The sequence below is a fragment of the Geotrypetes seraphini genome, chromosome 8 (assembly GCF_902459505.1).
Source record: "Geotrypetes seraphini chromosome 8, aGeoSer1.1, whole genome shotgun sequence".
NCBI lineage: Eukaryota > Metazoa > Chordata > Amphibia > Gymnophiona > Dermophiidae > Geotrypetes > Geotrypetes seraphini.
The window spans coordinates 45,522,866-45,549,483 of NC_047091.1; the positions used below are offsets into that span (position 1 = coordinate 45,522,866).

The window sequence follows — 26,618 nt, forward strand, 5'->3', positions numbered from 1 at the left end:
TATTCCTAGGATAAACAGCATGTTTTACTACTTGGTATCTAGCTAGGTACTTGGAAATCTGGGTTGGCCACTATTGGAAATTAGGATACTGGTGGGCTTGATGGACTTTCGGTCTGTCCCAGTTTGCTCCCCTCCCCTCCTTCTCTTATTTAAAATAAAATCTGCCCAGATTCAAGCGTCTGTTAGATCGCCCTCCCTCCTCCGTTAAAATAACTACTGTATACAACAGTAACTGAAGAAAAACCTTACCCCGTTCTACCCTTATTACCAACTCCCCAACCTCGGCACAAAAGCTGGCGCTCGCTCTGGCTCCGGCTCCCCCTCCGAAAGTGCAGCACCAATGGGCTCTATGGGATCGCCTCACGAGCCCCTCCTACAGGAAGCCGTTGCAGCGAGCGCGCGACGCTCGTCCAGCCTTCCAAAGAAGTTTATTGGGCACTTGCGCTCTGTGTTTCGTCTGCTTTTTGCCTGCGTTAGCTGCTGCCCCTCTTCACGTGACGGGGGTGCGTGGTTGTTGGCGGCTTCGGAAGCGACCGTGTGGCGGAGCTCAGTGTTGTCATTCTAAAATGCCCAAGTATTGCAAGGCCCCGCATTGTATGAGTACCACTGGAAAACGGCAACAGGAAACGAACGGACAAAGAAAGAGACGCAGCTTTTACAAGTGAGTAGCCGCGTTGGGGCCTGACGACAACGGCTTGCTCCTCCGAAAAGAATGGGGAGCGACGAGGGGAAGGGAGGCGTGGGACAGACATTGGGAGGGGGAGGAGTGGGAATGGTTTATAGTTAATTAATATTTGAAAATAATTTTAGTGTTGTTTATTGGCTAATGCACGCGCTGCTTACCATTTGTTGTGTTTTGTCTATTTTTTTAATTCTGGGGCAGGTTTCCATTGCACGACAAAGAGAGACTGCAGCAATGGCTCGCTAACATGAAGCGAGAACATTGGATGCCTTCCAAATATCAACATCTGTGTAGCGACCACTTCACCCCCTCTTGCTTTGAATGGAGGTGGGGGGTCCGGTATTTAAAAGCCGACGCAGTCCCTACAGTTTTTAACTTCCTGGATAACGATCTGGTGAGTGTGCCATGAATTAAGGTTATATAACTCATTCGTCCTTAATTTAATGAGACTCAAAGGTTCCAATTGCACCAAAATAGTATTTACGTAATGCAGTGAAAATCATGGAGACCTTTCCTATGACTTCACAAAACAAGATGCTTCAGATGGGCAGACTGGATTCTGCCGTCATATTTGTAAAAAAAATTGTTTCTAACAATGCTCGTGCTACTTTGTGTTACCTTGAACAAATGAATACTGCACTGTGCTACCTTCCTTCCTTCAAAACAAACCACCCGGGAATTGATAGAAAGCCGTCATCTTCCCTCTCTAACACTCCCCGATTACTGATTTACATGGGGCTGACCGGCCTAGTAAGTAGCACAGTGGTTACTTGCCAGTAGTGACCAAGCAGTTATTTTTTGTGTGTGTAAGGGAGGTGTAACGGTTTTAATGGAAAAAACTGTATTGATATACTTTGAAAACACTTGAACAGGCATCCTTCAACTTCTGTATGTGCATTAGTGTGTTCCATCTACTGCACCACCCAAGTTGTTCCTGTGGGTGCATGCTGACATTTAGTAAACCTGCCCTAAAATACTGTAGATACAATATAAAGAAATCAAGGCTAACACTATATCCTGCAAAAAAGAATTATGATGGTCTCTTATTAACAAAGTACATGTAATCAGCACCAAAGCCCATAGGAATAAAATGGGCCCTGTGGTAGATAACATGCGCTAACCTTTAGAAAAAGACCTTTCCCTTGGAAAATGACATGGTGACAAAATTCATCACTGTTTCTGTCCCTGCTGAAAACCATCTCCATGTCATTCGTTAAAGAGAGAGGGAAGAATCAGAGTATGAATGGGCACAACCACTGACCCTCAAACCTTGCACTGAAGATTGCTGGTGTAGAAAGACCGAGGCTGAGATTGACACGGGATTGTTTCCGGAATAGTGATGAATTTTGTCACTGTGTCTCCCCCCCCCCCCCCACACACACACACACTAAGTTTTGTACCAGAAAAAAATTAAATCAGTTGTTTGAAATCCAGCTGTTCTCAACATGTCAATTCTGTCAGAAATGTCCAGATTATATGTTATGTATTGGATCACAAGATGTTTTCTAATCAGTTAATATTCTGTAGTGGATAACAACTTTGCAGTTTCTGCTGCTTCTGCCTTCACTTTCTGGTTCCTCTCACTTCAGAGCATTGATATGTTCCTTTTCTTTTTCCTTGTATCTTTCTCTTACGTTCTCCCCCATTCCTTATTCTCTCTTCTATACTGTTTTTCCTGGGTTTCCTCTTCCATCCCTGATCCTGTCTCATTAGTTAGTTGTGTTTATCATTATCCTTCTTCCATCATGGGGCTTTTCATTTTTCCTTCTATCCAATGACTCCTCTTCACCCTTTCCCTATCTAGGGTCCTCACCCCCTCAGTCATAAGTTATTTCCTCCACCAATCTGGATTCTTGGGTGTTTTTTTTTTTTCCTTCCTCTTCATCCACTGTTCTTTGATTTAATTAATTTGGATTTATTTACCACTTTTTTTGAAGGAATTCATTCAAGATGGTGTACAGCAAGAGTAAGTCAAACATAAGTAATAGACAAAGCTTACAAATTACAATACAAAGTATGGCATAGAATGCTACACTATAATGTCAACACAGTAAGCAATGAAGCATTTTTAATAGACAGCATAGGGTGTAAGCAAAGATGGAGCATATAGATAGAGTAGCAAAAGTTAGACAATAAGGGGATTAATTTGAAGAAAGTTGAGCATTAGGTCAGAATGGTACATGAAAATTTCCCTCCAGAAAGTCTTTCCTCTTTAGTCACATCTCTTCTCCCTCAGCCCATGAAGCTCTCCTTGCATATTTTTTCCTTAAGTCATTTTCATAACCTCCAAGCATCTAAAAGTCTTCCTCTCCAGTTGAATCTGACTTCCCTTGGGATAGTCTGTGATGAGTTCCTTCTCTCATTCCTCCTCCAACACACTCAATATTTTGGCATGCCCACTTCTCCCTACTCACCCCCCCCCCCCAGGTAATTAGCAAGAAGACTGTTGCATAGCAATAGAGGGGGGGGGGAAATGCAGCACAGAAAATGTATACTGTGTTAATTATCCATCCTGCCAACCATATAGGGAGGAGAAATAGTTGTGTGTAGGGGGGGTTGGAATCATTGGAGGTGTGCTTCTGTCATACTACTGTTGTGGCTTTGGTAGCAGAGGTGCTGCATTTCCATTGCCTTCTAAGGCTGTGTACCAAGTGAAAGAGAGGTCACATCTCGCATTGTAGTAGCAACTGCTGCTGAAGCACATCGGTACTGATTCCAAGTTGTTGCCACAGCATGCAGTTGCACAGTTTGATTATTCCATGTATTGCATGTGATGTAATTTATGACCTCACAACCAAAGGAATTGGTCAGATCTAGTGAGTATGAGCTATTTGTGATTCTTGGCCCATAACAACATTGGCTGAGGTGTATCAGGGAAGCAGCTTAAATTCCTGAAACAAAACCTTGATGGTTGTACATGAGTTGGTACAGGGCAGGTGTTAGTGATTTTTTCCCCCCATATTTTTTTAAAATAGAGGAAGGAACTGAAAGTTTAAGACTTAACAGGAAATGAGTAGATCCTTTCTCTCATGGCAGATTCCAACAAAGTAGTGAAAGATGAGGGTTTTTTGTTATGGCGATACAGGAGGCAGTGGGCAACTGAACATACTGGGGGATTATTTTATTTCATTTCATTTTGCACATAATTGGTCTCATAAATGATCTGCCAATGCAAAAAGTGTGTGATACTTGGTGTATCCTTCAGTAGGCATGTACAGGGTGTGGCATGTGGACAGAGTTTGCAAATATGCAAATAGATCTTGAAATATGCCTATTTACGTATGTATCTAAGTTTGGACATTTGAGCAGGTATTAGTCTCTGCTTGCAATAGTTGTGCCTTATTCTATGAGGGTCATAAATTAATGAGCAACAATTTTAAAAAAAAAATCTGAATTCATTAATGTAAGAAAAACAAGTACATCATCTTAAAACAACAGACTTTTCCTCACTTTTCAACACAGTCGCCATTTTTCTGCACACATTTTTCCCACCATTCTGCAAGCTTGAAAATTCCCTTGCAGTAGAACTCTGTTCCAGCTGCCTGAAGACACAAGACATCCTCCACCATTTCGTAGAGTTAGCCTCGCATCTGTTCCTTCACAAAACCGAAAAGATGGTAGTCAGAGGGTGCTAGATCAGGACTGTAGTCAGGGTGCGAAAAATCATCATCTTTTGATGGCTTTTTCTCTGAACTTTGTGGTTTTCGGTCAACAAATGAGGGACCCAGTGGGCACAAACTTTTCGATAGCCTAAGCTTTCAATCATTTCCTGTACTGCACTGTGTCCTATTTCCAAGTTTTGCTGCAATTTCATTCAGAGTGACACATCTGTCTTCTTTAATGTCGTCATCAACCCTTTCCTTGTGTTCAGTGCAGGCAGTGCGAGGGCGACTGCTAAGAGTTTGATCTTGGATGCTCGTGTTTCCATCTTTGACAAGTTTCACCTATCTCCTAACACTGCTAGCACCCATGCACACATCTCCATATGCATGCTGAAGTCTTTGGAGAATTTCTGCAGTGGGGATTTCCTCTTTAATAAAGAATTCAATTATAGCACGTTGGCAAAATGAAACATTGGTGTCGGCCATTTTGTATCTACTGCAGGGGTGCCTAAAAGGTCGATCGCGATCGACCAGTAGATTGCAAGGGCAATGCGAGTCAATCACAGAGCCCATCCCAGGCTCTGCGATAGACTCACTTTGCCTTTGCATTCTCCCTGCTTCCCCAACACCGCAAAAGCCAGGCGCGTGCAGCCACTACACAAGCACCGGGCCCACAAACCTCCTCCCCCAACATCTATTCTGATGTCAGAGAGGAAGGTCTGGGCCAGCCAGGCAGCGAGAAATCTGTGGCAGTGGCTGGAGGAGGGGGCAGGCGGTGGTGGCTTGGGGGGGGGTGGCAGGGAGAGAGAAAGAAAGACACAGATTCATGCTTCCTGGAATTAAACAGGCTGCTGTTCCTCCAATGACCAATTAACAGTGCTGCCTTCTCTGGAGAGAGACAAGGGAGAAAGAAAGAAAGGGGGGCAGGGAGAGAGAAAAAAAGAAAGAAAGGGGAGGAGGGGGCAGGGAGAGAGGAAGAAAAAGTTGGGGGAGGGAATGGAGTGTGTCGGGTGGCAGGGGGCAGGCAGGGACAGAGGAAGAAAAAGTTGGACTCATGGAGAGACAGAGAGAGATGTTGGTTGGGGAATGGAATGAGATCTGGAGGAGAGAAAGCATGGCAGAAAGAAGGGAAGAAATATTGGATGCACAGTCAGAAGGAAGTGCAACCAGAGACTCATGAAATCACCAGACAACAAAGGTAGGAAAAATGATGTTATTTTCAATTTAGTGATCAAAATGTGTCCGTTTTGAGAATTTACCGTATTTTTTGCTCCATAAGACATACTTTTTTTCCCCAAAAAAGTGGGTGGAAATAAGGGTGAGTCTTATGAAGCGAATATACACCCTCCACCCCCGGCAATATATTTCAATTGGACGGCTGCCTGCTGAGTATGTAGGGGCCAGCAGTGCTAGTACCTGGGCCCGCAGCACTGCCTGAGTTGAGTGTTCGCTGTAAGGTTGCCTGCTGATTGCCGGTGTGTTAGGGCCGGCGGCACACTGGTGCGCACTGCTACATGGGCGCATGCCATTTCCTCAGTGGCTGTTATCAGTCCTGCGAGAACTGGCGGCAGCTGTTCGGGGGGGTGGCACGTGCCCACACAACAGTGCGCTTGTGCGCTGCTAGCCCTGACATGTCGGCGAGTTCGGAAGGTGGCGTCGCTGGCCCTGATGTGCCGGTGGTCGGTGAGTTCGGGAGGTGTTGTGGACCATGCAATGATGCACATGTGCTCCGTTGGCCTCCTTTCCACTCCCTTCCCGGTTTCTGCAAATTGAGATGAGCAGCATAGGGGCTTAGAGAACTGAACTTCACAGGCCGACCAGGGGCCTTTCTCCCTCACCACTAGCACATTTTGGAATAGCCACCAGTTGTGTGATGGTACCATGGCACCATGTGGACTCGGGAGGAGTTATGGTTATGAACCTGAAACACTTCATTCTGGAGGAAGTGGTGACTGGATGGCTGTGAAATTACAATTTTTTTTAAAGTGCTTTGAAGTTTTTAACTTTTAAATTAAAGGGTAATGTTGATGCTTTTACTGGCTCCAGAGGTTACTGCTTCTGGCTGTAGCCTCTGGAATTTGTATACACCTGGCCTGACTTCCCTTCTGCTAATAGGGCTGGCACACAGTGGAAGTGTTTGGCTGCAGGGCCTGTGCAAGATGGTGCTTTTTTGCTTTTTTTTTTTTCAGGTAGCATCCATTCATTTTCCCATTGCTTCCTGGAGGTCAGCTGATGTTAGGAAATAGCTTGAACATATACTGTATTTCCTTCTCATTATCTTCTTAAAACCTTAAACCTTAAAACCTTTTTAGGCAGCTTGACTTCGTGCTGCTTTAGGAAGGAGATACGCTTTTGGGATTGGGTGGGGAAAGGATGACTCTAATGGGTCAGGGTGAGGCGGTCCTATTTCCTTACATACTCAGCAGGCATCAGAAACAGTCAGGAGGGACCAGAATGATCCAAATTAGGGTCCGGCATAGGCTCTCTAGTCTAGCAGTATTCACGATAACAATTTCCACAATGCAGCAAACAGGCATCTGAAAGTGAAACCAACACGGCAGCGCTACACCATCAGACACAACTTCAAACCCCAGCTGGAAGGAAAGGAGAAATTATCCACGATCCTCCCACAGCTCATCGCTGCAGGTAGTAGGGCCTCTGTAAATCAAATTTTAACGACTTCTCACAATAATGTAATAATAATAAAGGGAGCCTATGAGCGTCGGGAGCAATGCAGGGCATTCAGCACAGCTCCCTGTGCTAAAAACCGCTATCGTGGTTTAGTAACAGGGGAGAGGAGGTATATTTGTCTATTTTTGTATAGTTGTTAATGAGGTATATTTGTAATTTGTCTATTTAATGTTCACATTTCCCCCTCCTACCCCCCCTACAGAAATTTATTTTAACCTTTTTTAGCTTTGTAAACCGGCCAGGTGAACGTCGATGGTCAGTATATTAAAATTTTATTAAACTTGAAACTTAAGTCATCTGCTTTAACCTCTTTGAAAAAACCTTGAATATAAATTATAACTAACATTTTCTCTGTGTACAGTGTGCTTTGTGTGTTTTTTTAAAAAAAATTTTTATTGTTGGTAGATCATTTTGACTTGGTCATTTTAAAAGTAGCTCGCAAGCCAAAAAAGTATGGGCACCCCTGATCAAGTGATTGAAGCTAATGACGTCACAATATTTCAATGCGTAGATGTACTTGTTTTTCCTACATTAATAATTCTGATTTTTTAAAAATTGTTACTTATTAATTTCAGTATGACTCTCATAGTATTTTATAGACAGATTCTCTGCATAGGCACCTACTTGCACTCTTAAATCAGGTGCTCTTTTGTAAAATTACCCACCCTGAGGGTGCCAAGCAGCTCTTCTACATTATGAACAGATGGTAAAACTGATATTTTAAAACAAACAAAAAAAATCTTTCTAACATAATAATAATAATAATAATAATTTATTTCTTATATGCCTTTTTCAGCAGGATACAAAAGATGGCACTAGAACAAAACCTGACACACAGAACAAGAAGTTTATCAATGAGAGGAGCATCAGCCATGTTTTAATGGGACCCCAGCCAGAAACTGTGCACACTACATCAGAGACCAGCCCACCTGGGTCTGTGGCATTAACTATCGATCCATGTCTTCCATCTGCACCAGTTTACATACAGGCAAAACCACCCTGGCTAAGTGACACAGATGCCACCAGGATTTCTTCTTCCATAACTGGCAGTATGAATCTGGTGCCTGTAATGCAGATTGTTGAACCGTTGCAAGATTCCTCATTATTCCTGGCTGCAGAGCCTGACAGTGTGGCAGCTGCAGAGCCTGCCAGGATTACAGATGAGCCTAATTCTGATGCTATAGAGAAGCAAACTTGCTTTCCAATAATGCTATTTCATAGTACAATGGTTCCAGGTGTGGCAGAAGCACCAGACACGATTCCAGCAGCAGTATCCTTTCCTTGTGAACGTGACAGCATAGTTGAATGCACTGGATGCACAACATCTTTGATTCCAGCAAATATACCTGTTTTGACAGCTGTGTTTGAACAGGGTGATGTTTCAGAGGCTGGTGCACTGGTTATTGAAAATGTTTCAATTGATCCCTTTGTAGAAATGGACCCAGCAGCTGTCGTGTCTGTTCCAGCCTCACCCACTCAGATAGTAGCTTATTTTGAAACTGTTCCAACAGCCACTATGGTATCATCCTACCACACTGCGTCCTTGACTCCTTCTACCCAGCCACCAGAGACTGTCTTGTCATCTGCTCTCACTTTACCGATTGTTTCCACGTTACCTATCGTGTCCAGTCATGCTGCTGCTGGTACTGCCACTGCCATACCGCATGAACCTTTGGTTGTAGAAACAGAAGAGTCAGAAATGGATTCTGATAAGACTCTGCAAGAACCTTTGGAGGAACAGTCTGAGGACCACAGATATAACAGAAACAACATGACCACTGAGCAGCTGCTGTCTGTAGTCATGAGCTTGCAGAAGAAAGTGAAAGTTCTGCAGCAGCGGCATCGCCGACATTGCTCCAAGCTGGAAACTATGGAGGGTATTGTGGAGCAGCTGAGGAAGGAGAACTTGGTCTCAGAAGAAAAGCTGAAGCTTTTGGAGATGGTAAGTTTTGATGTGCCGAGGTTTCACATGCCATATGGATTTCCTTGAAAATGGGACTTATTTGTAGGTTGCATGCCACAGGGTTTCTGAACCTGATTCTTGGGACATACCCAAAAAGTCAAGCTTTCTGGATACCCCAATAAAATATGCATGTACTATCTTCATTCATATTATGCAAACTTTATCTCGTGTATATTCATTGTGGGTATGCTGAAAACTTGACTGGCTAGGTGTTTCCTGAGAACTGGGTTGAGAACTACCATGCTAAAAATAACTTTAATTTTTATTTAATTCCAGGAAGACTAGGAGCCCAAACTTATGTGTACATTTGTTTAAGTGTTGGTGTGACAATACCTGTCTCTGGGAGGAAAGATCCTCAAAGGAAATTAATACTAAGGGAACAAGGTGGGGGCAAAGTCTTGCTGTTTCCTACCTTTTTTGCAATGGGACAATCCAGTGAAATTTTACTGTTTGATACTGGTTCTTAGGGCTGAGAAGAAAAAATCAGGGAGAGAAGCTGACATGATGGGATGGCTGGAGCTGCAGTAGCACTTGCTGTTCTATAGAAAAGAGGAAAGTGGAGATGACATGCTAAAGGAGAACAAAAAGATAAAACAAGAATAAAGTCCTATAAATTTTGGTTGATGACTCTTTTTTTGGGTGTGTTTCTCAAATTTTTTTAAATTCCTCCCCTTCTTTCCTGATGACAAGCTCATGAATGAATTCTTAACTTTCCTCCCAGCGTGCCACTCCTTAAATGGTTGCTTGCATTTTGAAAACTCATGGATTGCTGTGGATGTGTATATAGCAAGATTAGTGTGTGGCTAGTCAATTACAAAGGAGCAGTACTGGGAGAGAAGGCATTAAGCATGCATCTGGAATTGCTGACCTCATTTTGTAGACCTCAGCTGATCTGTTGTCCCTTCATATTATGAGTAAGGCAGTGCTAAACTACCTGGAGCCATACCTAGCCAAGCAGGTTTTCAGGGTTACTGCAATGAAGATGCATACAATACTAACATGGTATTCAGATCTTTCTAGGCTTGAGAAGAACTGAACTAAGTAAAAGCAAACGCGTCCAGTCATGCTGAGGGATTGGGGTAAATCTGGCTGCAGTGATAAGTGATGCAGTGCCATTCTGGGCTGCATCCTGTACCACTTAAAGTATGGGATAAGAGGAAGAGACGTGGTCTTCGGATGTGGGAGCCACATACACAACTTTTGTACTTTTAATTTCATATGTTCAGCTGCTCAGGGGATTACTTCTGCCCTTAATAATAGCTGTATCAATTTCTCAGCACCATGTGACTTATTAGGAATTTTAGAATCTTTCTCTGGGCTTGGAGTGAGGAGAGCCTGCCCTCTCTACTGACCAGAATCCATTCCCTCCCCCTCTGCTTTCTTACTAAACTACTGCAGAGTGAAAACACCAGAAGCTTTAACCAGACCCAGTATTGTTGGATCATTGTCACTTACCCCTTGATTCTATATACGGCACCTAAAATTGCATGCCTAACTTTGGGGGCACAATTGCACACCTTGAGTAATGAGTTGGTTACTAGTAATAACTGGGTGCCAACAACAATTATTACAGTTAATTGACGCCAATTAGGATTTGCTTACATATCTTGCTAAGCACTATTCTTTTAGTGTGCAACTGGAAAGGGGACATGGCCATGGGAGGGTCATGCAAAAGTCTGGGTGTTCACTAAAGATAGGCATGGATCCCTGGTGTTAAGTAATACTGCACATAACTTATGTAAGCACTGGGATTTTTATACCAGGTTTCAATTGGTGTAAATCCTTGTGTCCAAAGTTGGGCTTGAATCCCTTCTATAAACGACATGCAACTTGCAGCATTATTTATAGAATAGTACACTGTGTAATATTTTTGGCACCCGAATTTGGGCTGCACTTCACTGAACTTAGTTCTTAAATGTCCTTAAATCATATGGTGGGTCTCCTTTAAAAAAAACCCAAACATATTCTTTAGCGTCCCTCCAGACCGGCACAAAAACGGGTTTACGCTCCTCTGCCAGCTGGTGGAGACTGAAACATTGACTTCTGGCAACAATACAAGTGGGCTGTGCAGTCTATATTACAATCAGTCTCTTTTCTCAGTCTCCAGGAGGTGGAGTGGTAAGCATGTGCAGTCTGTGCTGAGATTTGTTTGGGCCTGTTAGATCTGGTTAGGGATTTTTTCTTGTCCCTTTTGTCTGGACAGAGCTTGGGGGGGACCCTCTTGGGAGTCCTACTGACCTTGGGGTACCACACTCGGAAGTGTCGAGTCCCTTCCCCAATTTCACCTACCTCCTCAGGTTTTCTGAAAAGTTAAAAAAAAAGACAATAAATAAAAGGAGCATGCAGTGGCCTGAGGCCACTGTTTCTGTACGGCATTGTGCATGGGTTTTTATTGCATTCAGTATGAGCACTTCAAAAAAGCAGCATAAGTGTGTTACATGAGCTTTGAACGGTGGACGCCTCTGGCGGGTGCACAAAATGTTCTGGCCACATCGAGAGGGACCTGGCTTTGGGTGTCGATGTGTCAGGCTTCCCTTCACATGCGCACCGTTCAGCAGGAAGTGGTGATGACGCCTGGGCCTCACCTGCCACACACGCCGGCGTTTCATCATCTGACAGTGGTCTGGCAGATTCGGTGTTTCAGATCACCAAGGAGACTGGGGATTCCCTTATCACTGCGGCTGTGGCTGCTAGCGGTGTTTCTATAGTGGCGGGGTCAAGTTTGGCTTCAGGCTTCAGGGCTGCGTTTTATTTCAGTTGACAATTTAGTGTTGGCCTTTCCCTCGGTTTTAGCGGGAAGCGCATCCGTTTTGCCCACTGCTTCAGGTGACCTTCCTCCTGTCTTAGACGACAGGAGTAGGTCTTAAATGTGTCTTCTATTCCTGCTGTGATTTATGGATTGCCGCTGGGGTTGTTTAGTTTGTTAGCCATATTCAAGGTTTATTTACAGACAGCTGGGGGTCCTGCTTCGGTTTCAGGGATCATGGGGTCATCTGGGGGGTGTTCCTTTCTACAGACACCTCCATTCAGTCTCCTACTACAGCTGTCTCTCTCCAGTCCCCTCAGCCATCGTCCAAGCAGTTACGGGTGTCTTTGGACGAGGATTCTTTTTTGGCTGATCTGTTTTCTCTGGTTGAGGACTTGGATCTTGAGGAGGACCTTTCAGATCTGTTAGGGTGGTCTGATGTTTTGGATGGAGACTTTTCAGATGCGTCAGTTGACAAGGATGCATCGGTTGTATGCATTTTTCACCGGGAAGAGTTGCAGGAGCTCATTCTTCAGGTGTCTGCAGTTTTACACTTTGAAGAGAAAGCTAAGGACCCCCCCCCTCGTGTGATGGATCCTCTTCTTAGAGAGATCCGATCAGCATCTTGCTCTTTCCCTATGCATCAGGATATTCGGGATGTAGTGCATGCTCAGTGGAAAATTCAAGACATGCCTTTTCGCTTGACACAGTCCATTATCCATACTCTGTCTCGGCTATTGCGCGCTGACATACCATACTGGTGGAAGGCAGTTCGGCCCTCCGTAAAATGAAGGCTTTTCTTAAACGAAGTTTTGATGTGACTGTCCTGGTGGTGATTTGTTGCGGTCTGGTTGCCCGGTCTTGTTTCCAGTGGTCTGAGAAAGTTCTTGACTGCGAGACGGCTAACTGGTCCTTAGTGGATCAGGAAGTTGCTAAGTTAGGAGCTTTTTATCTCTCTGATGCCATGTATGAGTTGCTAAGTTGGGAGCTTTTTATCTCTCTGATGCCATGTATGATTTGTTGCATGCCTCAGCCAAGTCCTTGTGGCTTCATGAGGTGGTTCTGCCCAGGGACATTTGAGTGACTTTAGTAGGTACCACCATGGTCAGGGTGAAACCTCTTTTCCTTCCAGAGGACGTTTCTTCCAACACATGCAGTCCTTTCGGGGGGCCTTCCGGGGAGGTTGTAACACCTCTGGAGGCTCCTCCACTGCCTGTCCAGCCTAGTGACTCATTGTGGGTCCTTCCCCCAGTTCCAATCAGAGCCTGGTTGCAGGAATTTTACCGAGGATGGGCTGAGATCACAACAGATCAATGGGTCCTAGAGGTGATTTGGGACTCTTATGCGTTTTGTAGGTACTACTCTTGCCGGGGTGCAACCTCTTTTCCTTCCGAAGTTGCTAAGATTGAGCTGGGAGCTTTTTATCTCTCTGATGCCATGTATGATTTGTTTCATGCCTTGGCTAAGTCCTTGTGGCTTCACAAGGTGGTTCTGTCCAGTACCTCACTGGTCAGGGTGCGACCTCTTTTCCTTCCGGAGAACGTTTCTTCCAACGCAAGCAGTCCTTTTGGGGAACCTGCCAGGGGGGGGGTCGCAACTCCTCTAGAGGCTCCTCCATCGTCTGTCCAGCCCAGTGACTCATTGCGGGTCCTTCCCCTGATTCCAGTCAGAGCCCAGTTGCAGGAGTTTTACCGGGGATGGGCCGAGGTTAGTGGGTACTAGAGGTGATTTGGGACGGTTATGCTCTGAAGTTTCACGACCTTTGCCAGATTGTTTCCTCTCCTCTCCTTGTCAAGAAGCTTGGAAGAGGAGGGCTTTACATCAGACTCTGCTTAGGTTGCTGGATCTCAAAATGGTAGTCCCAGCGCCTCCTCAGAAGATTTGCACCAGCAGGTACTGGATTTACTTTGTGGTGCCCAAGAAAGAGGGGTATTATCCCAGGACAAGCAGGCAGCCTATTTTCACATATGGGTGACGTCATCGACGGAGTCCGGATGCGGACGCCTCACAAGCAGACTTGCTTGAAGAAACTCAAAGTTTCGAGTCGAGCGCACCGCGCATGCGTGAGTGCCTTCCCACCCAGCGTAGGGCACATCTCCTCAGTTCTCAGTTTTCCGCGGAGACGCGAAGTCCGTCTTTGACTCTGCGTTTAACTTCGTTACTTTGTGTCTTCTCTGAACCGCGGTTTGTATTATTTTTTCCTCACGAATCCCTGTTCTTATTTTATTTCTTTTTTTTCTAGTCTAAAAAAAAAAAAAAAAAATTTTTCATCTTCCATCTGTTTGCCGGGACAGGCCACTCGGCCGCAGCCTGAAAGCTTCGATCTTATGGCGGCTATTTTTACTTCTATGTTCCGGTCTGTCACGGGCTTCAAGAAGTGTAGCAAGTGTCAGCGTGCAATTTCTTTTACGAACCCACACCATCGCTGCCTCAAGTGCCTTGGGCCGAAACATCATCCGAAGTCATGCCTGCGCTGTGCTACGCTTCAACCTCGAGCCTTCAACCGTCGTCGTATTTTGGTGGATATGCTCTTCGAGATGGATTCTTCTTCTGATCCCTCGACTTCAAAGGCGACCTCGGCCTCGACTCCAATCGAGGTCCCTCCAGCTTCTACTGCTTCCACCTCGAGCCTCATCAGAACTTCATCGTTTCCAGCGGCTCTTTCTTTGACTACATCTGCTGTATCTTCTCCTGTTTCCTCAGGTCAGATAGCTCAGCAGACGGTTCCAGCGGTAGTGATTAAAGTGCCTTCCAAGTCGAAGCACACTCACACTGCCCCGAGGGAACCTCCAGCCAAAGCAGGTGGTCCGGTTTCAGACGCGGATCCATTCTTGCCGGCTTCTTTCCAGACCATGTTGGAGAAGCAATTCATTCAGTTCCTTACTAATATGGGACCGAAACTTCTTTCTCTTATTCAGCCTTGGGAATTCAGCAGACTCCCGCGAGGCCGAGCTGCTTCCTTTGCCTCAGTCTGAGCTTACACACTCTTTGCAGGGAGCAGAATCTCTGCGAGTGTCTGGTCTGGCATCTAAGCACGTGAAGCAAGGAGCAGAATCTTTGCAAGTGCCTCGGCAGGAATCCTCACACTCACACACATACAAGGAGCAGAGTCTTTGGGAGTGCATCGAGGTTCCTCCATCAAGTCTCTGGAGCTTCGATCTACAGCCTCCAGTCCTACCCATTCTTTGGTAGCATCGGCTGCTTCTGTCTCCGAGGCGAAGTCTCCTCAATCTTCGAGATCTGCTTCCAGGCACAGTTCTCACCGACGATCGAGGCCTTCATCGAGGCATCCTTCCAGGCATAGTTCTTCTAAAGAACGACCTTCTTCAACTAAGCCTCGATCAACCCCTACTTCGAACGACTCCTCGTTCGAGGTCTCTAATGCTGAACCTCGAGGATGTAGCGGTTTCGATTTGCTCGTCCAAGTCACCATATTCCTTTGATGCCTTTTTCCTGCCGAAGCTTCATTTTCAACCCAGGCTGCCTCGATGTCCTCGAATCCTTCTCAAGGCAAAGCATTGGCAGATCAGCTATCTTTCTCATCTTTTCTTCGTCAGATGGCTGTGGACTTGGATCTTCAATTAGATACTGTCTCAAAATACTCTAAGGAGTATCTCGAAGTCATGCATCTTCCTCAACCTCCGGCAGAGTCACCTAAGCTTCCTCTTCATAAGCTTTTGAATCAGACTTTTGCTTGATGCATGGAGACACCTTTTTCCATACCAGGAAAATTGGACTCTAGGTATAAAACTGTGCATCGCAAAGGGTTTGACAACTCACAGTTATCTTATCGAGTCCTCCTTGAAGAGGTCCCATCCTTCCAAGGTTTATGCCACCGTTCCTCCTGGAAGGGAAGGGATGACTATGGACAAATTCGGACGTCGCATCTATCAAAATGCCTTGATGTCCTCTAAAGTCCTCAATTATAATTTTCAGTTTATTACTTATTTTGAGTTCCTCATTTCTCTATTACCAAAGTTCTTCACTTATTTGGACACTTAAAAGCACTTTGAATTTCAAGAAGTCCTTGCTTCTTTATCTCAACTCCGATTGCATCTCCTCCAGTCATCTTATGATGCCTTCGAGCTGTCTGCCCGAGCAGCTGCTTGCTCTGTAGCTATGCGTCGTCTTGCCTGGCTTCGTACCATTGACATGGACCCTAATCTTCAAGACCGCTTAGCTAATATTCCTTGTGAAGGTAATGACCTCTTCGATGAATCTATTGAGGCAGCCACCAAGAAATTGTCTGACCATGAAAAATCCTTTGCTTCTATTGTCAGACCTAAGCCAAAGCCAGCTCCTGCTAAACCTACATGCCCTGCTCCTATCTATCAGCTGCGTTTTGCTTCGAGGAAGGCTCCTTATAATCGCCCTCCTCTTAAGAAACAGCAGTCTCAGAAGCAACAAAAACCTCAACCTTCTGCTGCACCTAAGGCTACTCGGCCTTTTTTACTGTTTAAAACAGAGCATAACCTCCACTATTCTGACTCTGCCTTCTTTTTCCCCTATAGGAGATTGTCTCCAACATTTTTACCACCGATGGATGATCATTACATCCGACCTCTGGGTACTTACCATCATCAGGGAAGGTTACTCTCTTCATTTCACTCAGGTTCCACCAGAGCTTCCTCCGAGAGAGTATCCTTCCAATCCTTCCCAGACCACCCTTCTTCTTCAGGAAGCTCAAGCTCTGCTTCGTCTCCATGCCATCAAACCAGTTCCCTTGTAACAGCAGAACAGGGGGTTTTACTCCCGTTACTTCCTTGTTCCGAAGAAGACGGGCGATCTGCGGCCCATTCTGGATCTCAGGGCTCTCAACAAATTTCTGGTCAAAGAAAAGTTTCAAATGTTGTCCCTGGCATCCCTTTATCCCCTTCTCGAGCAGAACGACTGGTTATGCTCTTTGGATCTCAAGGAGGCCTACACTCATATTCCCATTTATCCGGCCTCCCGTCAATATCTCAGATTTCGGGTGGGGAATCTGCATTATCAATACAGAGTACTACCCTTCGGCCTGGCGTCATCTCCCAGAGTGTTCACCAAGTGCCTGGTAGTGGTAGCAGCAGCTCTCGGGAACCATGGTCTTCAGGTATTTCCCTACCTCGATGACTGGCTCATCAAAGATTCCACATCTCAATGGGTTATTGTAGCGACCCAACGGACTACCTGGTTCCTACAAAGTTTGGGATTCAAAATCAATTTTCCCAAATCTCACCTCCAGCCCTCACAGAATCTACAATTCATTGGAGCTGTTCTGGACACTGTCCAACTCAGAGCATTCCTCCCTCAGCAACGACTGGAAGCTCTTCTCCAACTCTGTCATACAGTGTCTTCCCGCTCTACCATCTCAGCAAGACACATGATGTACTCCTAGGTCACATGGCCTGCACAGTACACGTGACTCCTTTTGCCAGACTTCACCTCAGAATTCCTCAGTGGACCCTGGCATCTCAATGGACACAGGTTTGCGATCCTTTTTCTCAACACATAAGAATCACTCCTTCATTGAAGCAGTCTTTCCGTTGATGGATGCTCTCTTCCAATCTTTCCAGAGGCTTGCTTTTTCAAACGCCCCCCCCATCAGAAGGTCCTCACGACAGACTCTTTGACCTACGCTTGGGGCGCTCATCTCGATGGTCTCCGTACTCAAGGCCTCTGGTCCAGTACGGATCGTCAGTGTCCTATCAATCTGTTGGAACTCAGAGCAATCCTCAAAGCTCTCAATGCTTTTCAACATCTTCTTCACGACCAAGTAGTCCTCATTCGGATGGACAACCAAGTCGCCATGTATTATGTCAACAAACAGGGAGGGACGGGATCTGCCTCCCTTTATCAAGAAGCTCTGAAGGTTTGGGACTGGGCAATCCGCCACAACACCTTCCTGAAAGCTGTCTACATTCAAGGGGCGAAGAATTGCTTAGCGGACAACTTGAGTCGTCTTCTGCAACCTCACGAATGGACTCTCCATTTCTCTCCTCTTCATCACATTTTTTCACAGTGGGGAACACCTCAGATAGACCTCTTTGCAGCTCCCCACAACTACAAACTGCCTCAGTTCTGCTCCAGGATATACCGTATTTTCACGCATATAACGCGCGCGTTATACACGGTTTTTACAAACCGTGCATAACCTTGCGCGTTATACGCGTGAGCGCGTTTTACAAATTTTTTTTACATAGTTCCCCCCCCGACATCCGATTCACCCCCCCCGCAGGACCGCTCGCACCCCCACCCCGAAGGACCGCTCGCACGCACCCCCACCCCGAAGGACCGCTCGCACGCACTCCCACCCGCACCCCCACCCTGAAGGACCGCTCGCACCCCTACAGCCTCCCGACCCCCCCCCCCACACACATCATGTAGAAGCTCCTACCAGTGTCCTGTTGCTTCCTCTTGGCGGTCACGGCCCTTCTGTGAGCCCTGCGTCTGCGCTGCTTCGTCTTCCTGCGGTCCCGCCCTTTCTCTGACGTCAATAATAAATTTCTCTTTTTTAATAAATTCCTTTTTTAATAAATTCCTAGAATCCTGTTTGCTTTTTTGGCCGCCGCCACCACACATTGGGCGTAAGGTTTCATCGTATTTTCTACGAGGACACCCAGATCCTTTTCTTGGGCACTAACTCCCAAAGTGGATCCTAGTATTCGGAAAATATGATTCAGATTTGGCTATCCATGCGCTGACTGAAGAACCTCAGTGCTGACACTCATGGCCATGAGATCCATGATCAGCCAACACCAGGATTGAACAATCAACTCGAAGGCTTCCAGCCCGCGACACCACTCACCGGGATCCAATGAATGATGACTGAGAAAATCCATCTGTACATTGTCCTTGCCAACAATGTGGGAAGCCGAGATGTCCCAAAGATGAGCCTCCACTCATTCCAGTAGCAGAGAGATCTCTAGCGCCACCAGATGACTCTTGGTGCCTCCATGACGACTGACATAGGCCACCACTGTGGCATTGTCTGACTTGCCCTCCAGCAAGGACTGGAATTTCACCAATGCAAGCTGAATGGTTCTAGTCTCCAGAACATTGATCGATCAGGACTACTCCACCGGCAATCAGCAGCCCTGAGCTGAGCGACCGAGACACTGAGTTCCCCAACCAAGGAGATTGGCGTCCGTGAGAAGCACTATCCACTGGGTCTGATCAAGACTCACTCCCTGAACCAGATTGGAAGACTGGAGCCACCAGCATAGGCTGCGACGAACTAAACCCAAAGTGGGACGGAGATTTCAGATCGTGAAACCGTAGCAACCACTGCCAAAGAAGCGCATACTGAAGTGGACAGATGTGAGCCCGAGCCCACCGAACCACTTCCAAGGAGGCCACCATGGACCTCAAAACCTGCAGAAACTCATCCGCTAGCGGACATCGGCAATCCATAAAAGAGCAAATCTGCATCTGAAATTTGCACACCCTGGCCTCTGGAAGGAAAACTCTCCCCAAGCTAGTGTAAAAAAGAATGCAGAGATACTCCAAAAATTGAGACAACATAAGAACATAAGAAATGCCTCTGCTGGGTCAGACCCGCGGTCCATCGTGCCCAGCAGTCCGCTCACGCGGCGGCCCAACAGGTCCAGGACCTGTGCAGTAATCTTCTATCTATACCCCTCTATCCCCATTTCCAGTAGGAATTTGTCCAATCCTTTCTTGAACCCCAGTACCGTACTCTGCCTTATAACGTCCTCTGGAAGCGCATTCCAGGTGTCCACCACACGTTGGGTAAAGAAGAACTTCCTAGCATTTGTTTTGAATCTGTCCCCTTTCAACTTTTCCGAATGCTTTCTTGTTCTCTTATTTTCCGAAAGTTCGAAGAATCTGTCCCTCTCTACTCTCTCTATGCCCTTCATGATCTTGTAAGTCTCTATCATATCCCCTCTAAGTCTCCTCTTCTCCAGGGAAAAGAGACCCAGCTTCTCCAATCTCTCAGAATATGACAGGTTTTCCATACCTATTATCAGACGTGTTGCTCTCCTTTGAACCCTCTCGACTAACGCCATATCCTTCTTAAGATACGGCGACCAATATTGGACGCAGTACTCCAAATGCGGGCACACCATCGCCCGATACAACGGCAGGATAACTTCTTTTGTTCTGGCTGTAATACCCTTTTTGATTATACCAAGCATTCTATTCGCTCTCTTAGCGGCCGCTGCACACTGTGCCGATGGCTTCATTGTCATGTCCACCATTACCCCCAAGTCCCTTTCCTGGACAACCGGCTTTTAGACAGGTTGACAACCCAGCCCAGGAACTGAAGAAACTCCACAACCCAAGCCATAACCCGGGAACTCTCCTGCAACAACTTTGCTTCCAGATAGGGGAGCACCAAAATGCCCTCCTTGTGCAAGGCCGCTGTTACCACTACCATAATCTTGGTGAAGGTGCACGGTGCTGTAGCTAGACCAAAGGGAAGTAAACAAAACTGATAATGCTCTCACAAAATTGCAAAACGAAAGAAGCGCTGATGGATGGCCTGAATGGGAACATGGAGATATGCCTCCGTCAGATCAAGAGAAGTCAGAAACTCCCCTGGTTGGACAGCAAGAATTATGGACTTCAGGATTTCCATATGAAGGGATGGAACCCGGAGCGCTCTGTTGACACCTTTGAGATCTAAAATGGGCTGAAAAAGCACAGTTACTTACCGTAACAGGTGTTATCCAGGGACAGCAGGTAGCTATTCTCACATATGGGTGACTTCATTGACGGAGCCCAGATATAGACGCCTCACAAGCAGACTTGCTTGAAGAAACTCGAAGTTTCGAGTCGACTGCACCGCACATGCGCGAGTGCCTTCCCGCCCAGAGTACGGCGCGTCTTCTCAGTTCAGATAGCTAGCAGAGAAGCCAACCAGGGGAGGTGGGTGGGTTGTGAGAATAGCTGCCTGCTGTCCCTGAATAACACCTGTTATGATAAGTAACTGTGCTTTATCCCAGGACAAGCAGGCACCCTATTCTCACATATGGGTGACCTCCAACCTAACCAGAATGGGATTGTGGGACTGTTGGCAATTTAGGAGAATAAATTTTGTAATACTGTTTGGCCAAACTGTCCATCCCGTCTGGAGAAAGTATCCAGAAAATAGTGAGAAGTGAAGGTATGAACCGAGGACCAAGTAGCAGCCTTACAAATTTCCTCAATGGGAGTAGATCTGAGGAAAGCTACTGAAGATGCCATTGCTCTGACTTTATGGGCTGACTCTACTGTGTAGGTGTAATCCAGCCTAGGCATAGCAGAATGAGATACAAGCAGCCATCCAGTTGGAGATGGTATGCTTAGAAATAGGATGTCCCAACTTATTTGGATCGAAGAAGATAAAAAGTTGAGGAGCAATTCTGTGTGGTTTGGTGCGTTCCAAATAGAAGGCCAAAGCACGTTTACAGTCCAGAGTATGAAGAGCAACTTCTCCAGGATGAGAATGAGGCTTTGGAAAAAAAACTGGAAGAACAATGGATTGGTTGAGATGAAATTCCGAGACCACTTTAGGGAGGAATTTAGGATGAATACGAAGAACCACCTTGTCATGATGGAACACCGTGAAAGGTGGATCATCAACTAAAGCTTACAGCTCACTGACTCATCGAGCAGAAGTGAGGGTTATGAGAAACAACACTTTCCAAGTGAGATACTTCAGATTTGCCTTATCAATTGGTTCAAATGGAGGATTCATGAGTTGAGCAAGGACAACATTGAGGTCCCAAACCACAGGAGGCAGTTGGAGAGGAGGTTTGACATTGAAAAGTCCTTTCATGAATCTGGAAACCCCCGGATGAGTAGAGAGAGGTTTCACTTCAATAGGCTGATGGAAAGCCGTAATTGCACTGAGATGGACTCGGATAGATGTAGACTTAAGGCCAGAATTGGATAAGTGCAAAAAGTAGTCCAAAACAGAAGATAAGGAGGAATGCTGAGGCTCCTTATGATGAGAAAAACACCACGTAGAAAATCTAGTCCATTTTTGGTGATAGCATTGTAGGCTTCATTGAAGCTTCTAAAACATCTCTTACAAATTGAGAAAACTGAAGAGGGGTTATGTTGAGAGGTACCAAGCTGTCAGGTGTAGAGACTGCAGGTTGGGATGAAGCAGAGATCCTTGACTCTGTCTAAGCAGAGAAGGAAAAACTAGTAGAAGGTATGGCTTCCTGCTGCTGAGTTGAAGTACAAGGGAGTATCAAGGTTGTCTCAGCCACCGAGGAGCAATTAGAATCATGGTGGCGTGATTGTTCTTCAACTTGACCAGAGTCTTGAGAATGAGAGGAAATGGAGGGAATGCATATAGGAAGAGATTCATCCATTCCAGAAGAAACGCATCTGCCTCGAGGCAGTGAGGAGAGTACCGTATTTTCACGTAGATAACGCGCACCCGTGTAAAGACTAAGAATATTAAAATGCCCCTGCATAACTCCATGTTGCAACCTCATCTGGAGTATTGCATTCAATTCTGGTCTCCTTATCTCAAGAAAGATATTGCAGCATTTGAAAAGGATCAAAGAAGAGCGACCAAGATGATAAAGGGGATGGAACTCCTCTTATGAGGAAAGACTACAAAGGTTGGAGCTGTTCATCTTGGAAAATAGATGGCTGAGGGGAGATATGATTGAAGTCTACAAAATCCTAAGTGGAATAGAACGGGTACAAGTGGATCAATTTTTCATTTTGTCAAAAATTAAAAAGACTAGGGGACACTCGAAGTTACAGTAAAATACTTTTAAAACCAATAGGAGGAAATATCTTTTCATTCAGAGAATAGTTAAGCTCTGGAACTCAGTGCCAGAGGTTGTGGTAAGAGTGGATAGTTTAGCTGGCTTTAAGAAAGGTTTGGACAATTTCCTGGAGCAAAAGTCAATAGTCTGTTATTGAGAAAGACATGGGGGAAGCCACTGTTTGCCCTGGATCGGTAGCATGGAATGTTGCTACTCCTTTGGTTTTGGCCAGGTACTAGTGATCTGCATTGGCCACCATGAAAACATGTTACTGGGTTTGATGGACCTTTGGTCTGACCCAGTAAGGCTATTCTTATATTCTTATGATCCGAGTCTTGAAAGGGCTTGCCTAAGGAAGAAGGGATATTCGGATAATGTGATCTCCATTCCCTTAGGGTCTCGGAGAATTTGCACCTCTTGGGCTTATGCCCGTGTTTAGTGTCTTTTTGAAGAGTGGTATACCGCACATAGCATGGCTCCCCTTCAAGCTGCTTTGCCTCACATCCTAGAGTTTCTGCAGGATGGTCTGGAGCAGGGCCTTGCCTGGACCTTCCTTCAAGTTCAGATTGGTGCTTTATCTTCCTTTCGTGTTCTCTTGGCGTGGTAAACATATGGCCTCTTCTTCAGATGTGATTTGGTTCTTGAGAGCTGCAAAATTGCTCCGGCCTTCTATTCGGCCACTGTTCCTGCCTGGGATCTCAATCTAGTTCTCTCCATACTTGTTTGTCCTATGTTTGAGCCTCTCGACGACTGTACGTTGAAGTTCCTTACTCTTAAGGCAGTTTTCTTGGTGGCCATTTCTTCCGCGAGATGTGTTTCAGAACTGAAGGCCTTTTCATGTAGGCCTCCCTTCCTGGAGTTCTCTAGGGCGCAGGTCATGCTGCAGCCGGTTCCCTCCTTTCTTCCAAAGGTGGTTTCACCATTTCATGACAACCAGTCCGTGGTCCTCTCAGTCTTGGGTAGTCGGGAAGGCTCATTGGAGCAGAGGCAGTTGCTCAAGTTGGATGTCCATAGGGTCCTTCACTCTTATCTTCAGCGGACCTAAGAGTTCCGTATTGTCTTTTTGTCCTCTTATAGGGTACTCGTAAGGGGAACAGTGCTTCCAAGGCTACCATTACACACTGGATCAAGGAGGTATCGCTTCGGCATACCTTCCTCAAAAGAAACCTGTTCCAGAATAAAGCTCATTCTACTAGTAGTCAAGCAGCTTCTTGGGCTGAATCTCCTCATGTACCGCGGTTTGGTCTTCTCTCCATTCCTTTGTTCGACACTACCATGTGAATGTTCAGGCGTGTCGGAACACAGTGTTCGGTGAGCTTGTTTTTGTGGCAGTCCTTAAGGGGGTCCCACCCATGATGGGTACTGCTTTGGTACGTCCCATTCGTTTCTGTGCAGATCTGGAGGGATGCTAAAGAAGGAGAAATTTAGGTCCTTCCCTGGTAGTTTTCTTTTTTAGTCCCTCCAGACTGGCTCAGACCCCTGTTGTTTTGTTAAGTGTTTTCGCGTGTTTTTTCTATGGGATTCGTTGTTTGGGGAGTTTAAAAAGGAGCGGCACTTGGTTTAGCTGGTGAACTGTGGGGGCGTTTTGAAAAGGTTCCTGTTCTAATTGGTATCCAACAGTGTTTTTCCCTTTGTCTTCTCCTTGTAAGTGGGGAGTTGGGATGTTATTGTTTTTTCTTTTCAGCCTTGATATTTTCTGCTTGACCACTAGTTAAGACTGATTAATTGTAGTAGGGGTTGCAGATCCCACTTGTACTGTAGCCAAAAGTCAATAATGACGTGCAAATGGGCTCTTCAACATTGAAATGAGCCCTCCAGTGTATTCTTAAAAATTGCTGAGCCATTTTCTAAAAGTGGCATCAGCTTTTAGCTACAAAAATAAGCGACCGATCCAGGGATGCCGGTACAGTGACTGCACTGTTTTAAACCCCAGCATGGCAGTGTCAGAGACTGCTAAAAAGCCATGTTGTGATGTAGCAGGAAAGATGCTCATTCTCTCCCCTTGCATCACAACACCCCTCCCCAGCAGCGACAGCGACCCCCCCCCCCCTTTGCAGCAGGAGTGATGCCAATTCTCTCCCACTGCCAACCAACAACACCTCCTCTACCCCCTCCTGCAGCGGGGTGGACTCCCCTTGCAGCGGAAGAGATGCCCACTCTCCCTTGCTACCATACATCCCCCCAACCTCCAATGGCCGCCCCCTTATCTCCATGTACATGTGTAACCTGAGGGATGTGGATTCCCTCCACCCAGTTGGCCTCATTCAAAATGGGCCTTCCCCTCCACTTGGGTTGCATCGGGGAGGGGCATGAGCCTCTTATTGGCCCAAGTTAAGGCCCCTCCCATAAGGAGGGACCATAGGTGTTCAGGCCAAACAGAGCCTTAGGCCCCTTCCTGGTGCATCTGGGAAGGGGGCTTGGCCCAAGTTGTATAATGCCTTTCCCATGGGAGGGGCCTTAACTTGGGCCAGTCAGATCCTCAGGCCCCTCCCCAGTGTATCCCAAGATGCACTGTGGAAGAGAAGGCCCATTTTGGATGCAGGCCAGTTGGGTGTAGGGAACCCACGTTCTTCAGATCATGCATCTACATGAAGGTAAGCAAGAAAATCAGCATCTCTTCCGCTGCGACGGGGGCTTGCCCCTGCTGCAGGGGCGGTTGTTTGTGGCAGGATAGATTGGGCATCTCTCTCATTGTTGTATTTTGGGGGGATGTTTTCTTTTTGCGTTTTTTCAGCACATGTGTCCATTGCTATCATCAGCAATGGGCACATACAAATTTAGCGAATCTTCGTTGCTGTCCACTGATGTCATTTGCATATGCGATTTTTTTGAAAATGTCTCGCTTTTTAAAATTTGCTAGCAAAACAGTTTGCAGACTGTCGCTTTTTAATGTGCTTTTTTGAGAATCCTGGCCTAAAAGAGAGAAAATTAGCAGGTAAGGACCTAATTTCTCCTTGCAGTAAATAAGCATTAATTTTTTTAATGGTACATTAGTTAGAACAGGTGCCTGAAAGTTTAAATATTTGATTCTGATAACAGTTTACAGCACTGTCTGATGTGATAAGAATGCTGTTCTTCCTCATTTCAGGCCTGTCTACAGTCCAGTGCAGTGGTACCAGATAGTGGCAGCACAGTTGCCATCATTTGCCAGGATGATGCTGGAGCTTTGGTCTGTACTGTCCCAAAGCACCTCGGGGAGAGCAGTGAAACCATTCTTCACCTAGAAGAGGAGTCATACAACCACTTGGAATTGCACTGAATGACAATTGGAACTTGAGAAGAGCAGACATACTTGGTGATTTATCACTAGGTCTGGATGGCTCAGTAATACAGATGTCATCACCTCTAAAAATAGCTAGCTCAGGGAAATGGTGTTGTGACACTGTATAAAGCCTCTGTAGTTATAAGGACTGTTCTTCTTTCTTGTTCTGAGGTTTCTGTCTAGACCAGGTTTTCAGACATATTGAATACCATTTGCAAACTTACTGCCTGTGCCGTATTTGTTCTGTGGAGGGATAGTGCCTGTATGTGTGGCAAGCTTGCACTGCTGCTGCCTGTGCTCAGTGGGTCTATGGTGGGACTGGGGGGGGGAGGGGAGGTAGCTCTGCTGCTGCCTGTGTTGTACCTGATCTGGAATGAGGATATGAATGTAAATGAAGCGTGCGCCGCTGCATCTTGGGTGGGTGGGGTTGTGTGGGTGCTTGCATTGCTGTTGCCTGGGCCATACTTGATGTGTGGTGATATCTGAAACAGAAAATTCAACTACTGATTGCCATAGACACATCTGTGTTCAGGGACCCAGCTTTCTTTTGTCAGTAACCAAAAGAGCAGTTCTGTGCTTGCAGTGTAACACTGTCTTGCTTTTGTTACTGATTAAATTTTTTTAACTAACTGTAAGCATTTTGTCTATTTTCCATGTTTAAGAACTTTTAGTATTAAAAAAAATTACTGTTTTTCTTCTTGAGTCATCATTGTAAAGAGGGTGGAAATGGCTGGCTGCTTACTGCATCTTCGGTGCTTGTCTGCTGATAAAAATGTGTGTTTCCTTAATAGCAGTTCAGCCTGGCTAGCTCGACTGTCATCCCCCAAAGTGATCATGGTTCTCTGTTCTAAGTCTGAACTAGCAGAGACTAACTACTGAAAAGAATAAGGTCCGATTACTGCCGTACACACTCTGTCATTAACAAATCAAATGCATCTGGGGACAATATCTAAGAGAAAA

The 26,618-nt window shown here is 45.9% G+C and overlaps 2 protein-coding genes across 8 annotated transcripts in view; one reads left to right on the forward strand and one right to left on the reverse strand.

Annotated features, from left to right (window-relative positions):
* The window catches only part of FANCF (FA complementation group F), a 27,406-nt gene extending 26,433 nt beyond the window's left edge, over positions 1-973 (reverse strand). Inside the window, exon 1 of one of the 5 annotated variants that reach the window (XM_033957121.1) lies at positions 844-973. The gene's annotated coding sequence lies outside the window, so the exon portion shown is untranslated. Of the gene's footprint in view, positions 1-249; positions 389-843 lie in introns of those variants that run through there. The other 4 variants (XM_033957124.1, XM_033957118.1, XM_033957119.1 and 1 more) reach the window with 4 other exon arrangements.
* Positions 526-26,352, forward strand: LOC117366053 (THAP domain-containing protein 5-like). 3 transcript variants are annotated; one of them, XM_033957115.1, is made up of 4 exons: positions 526-661; positions 884-1,076; positions 7,772-8,917; positions 25,485-26,352. In XM_033957115.1, exons 1-4 carry the CDS (start codon positions 567-569, stop codon positions 25,653-25,655), a joined length of 1,605 nt encoding a protein of 534 aa, XP_033813006.1. In that variant the 5' UTR covers positions 526-566; the 3' UTR covers positions 25,656-26,352. The 3 variants fall into 3 exon arrangements, with proteins under 3 accessions (XP_033813006.1, XP_033813007.1, XP_033813008.1); XM_033957116.1 differs by having other exon boundaries at positions 7,775-8,917; XM_033957117.1 differs by lacking the exon at positions 25,485-26,352 and adding an exon at positions 9,406-9,557.
* The last annotated feature ends 266 nt before the right edge of the window (positions 26,353-26,618 follow it).

Excerpts from the sequence above, each read along its gene's own strand:
- LOC117366053 (XM_033957115.1), top strand. The coding sequence starts at position 567 with ATGCCCAAGTATTGCAAGGCCCCGCATTGTATGAGTACCACTGGAAAA. Across the intron at positions 1,077-7,771 it reads ACTTCCTGGATAACGATCTG|CAGGATACAAAAGATGGCAC; the intron begins GTGAGTGTGCCA and ends TGCCTTTTTCAG. Across the intron at positions 8,918-25,484 it reads AGCTGAAGCTTTTGGAGATG|GCCTGTCTACAGTCCAGTGC; the intron begins GTAAGTTTTGAT and ends TCCTCATTTCAG.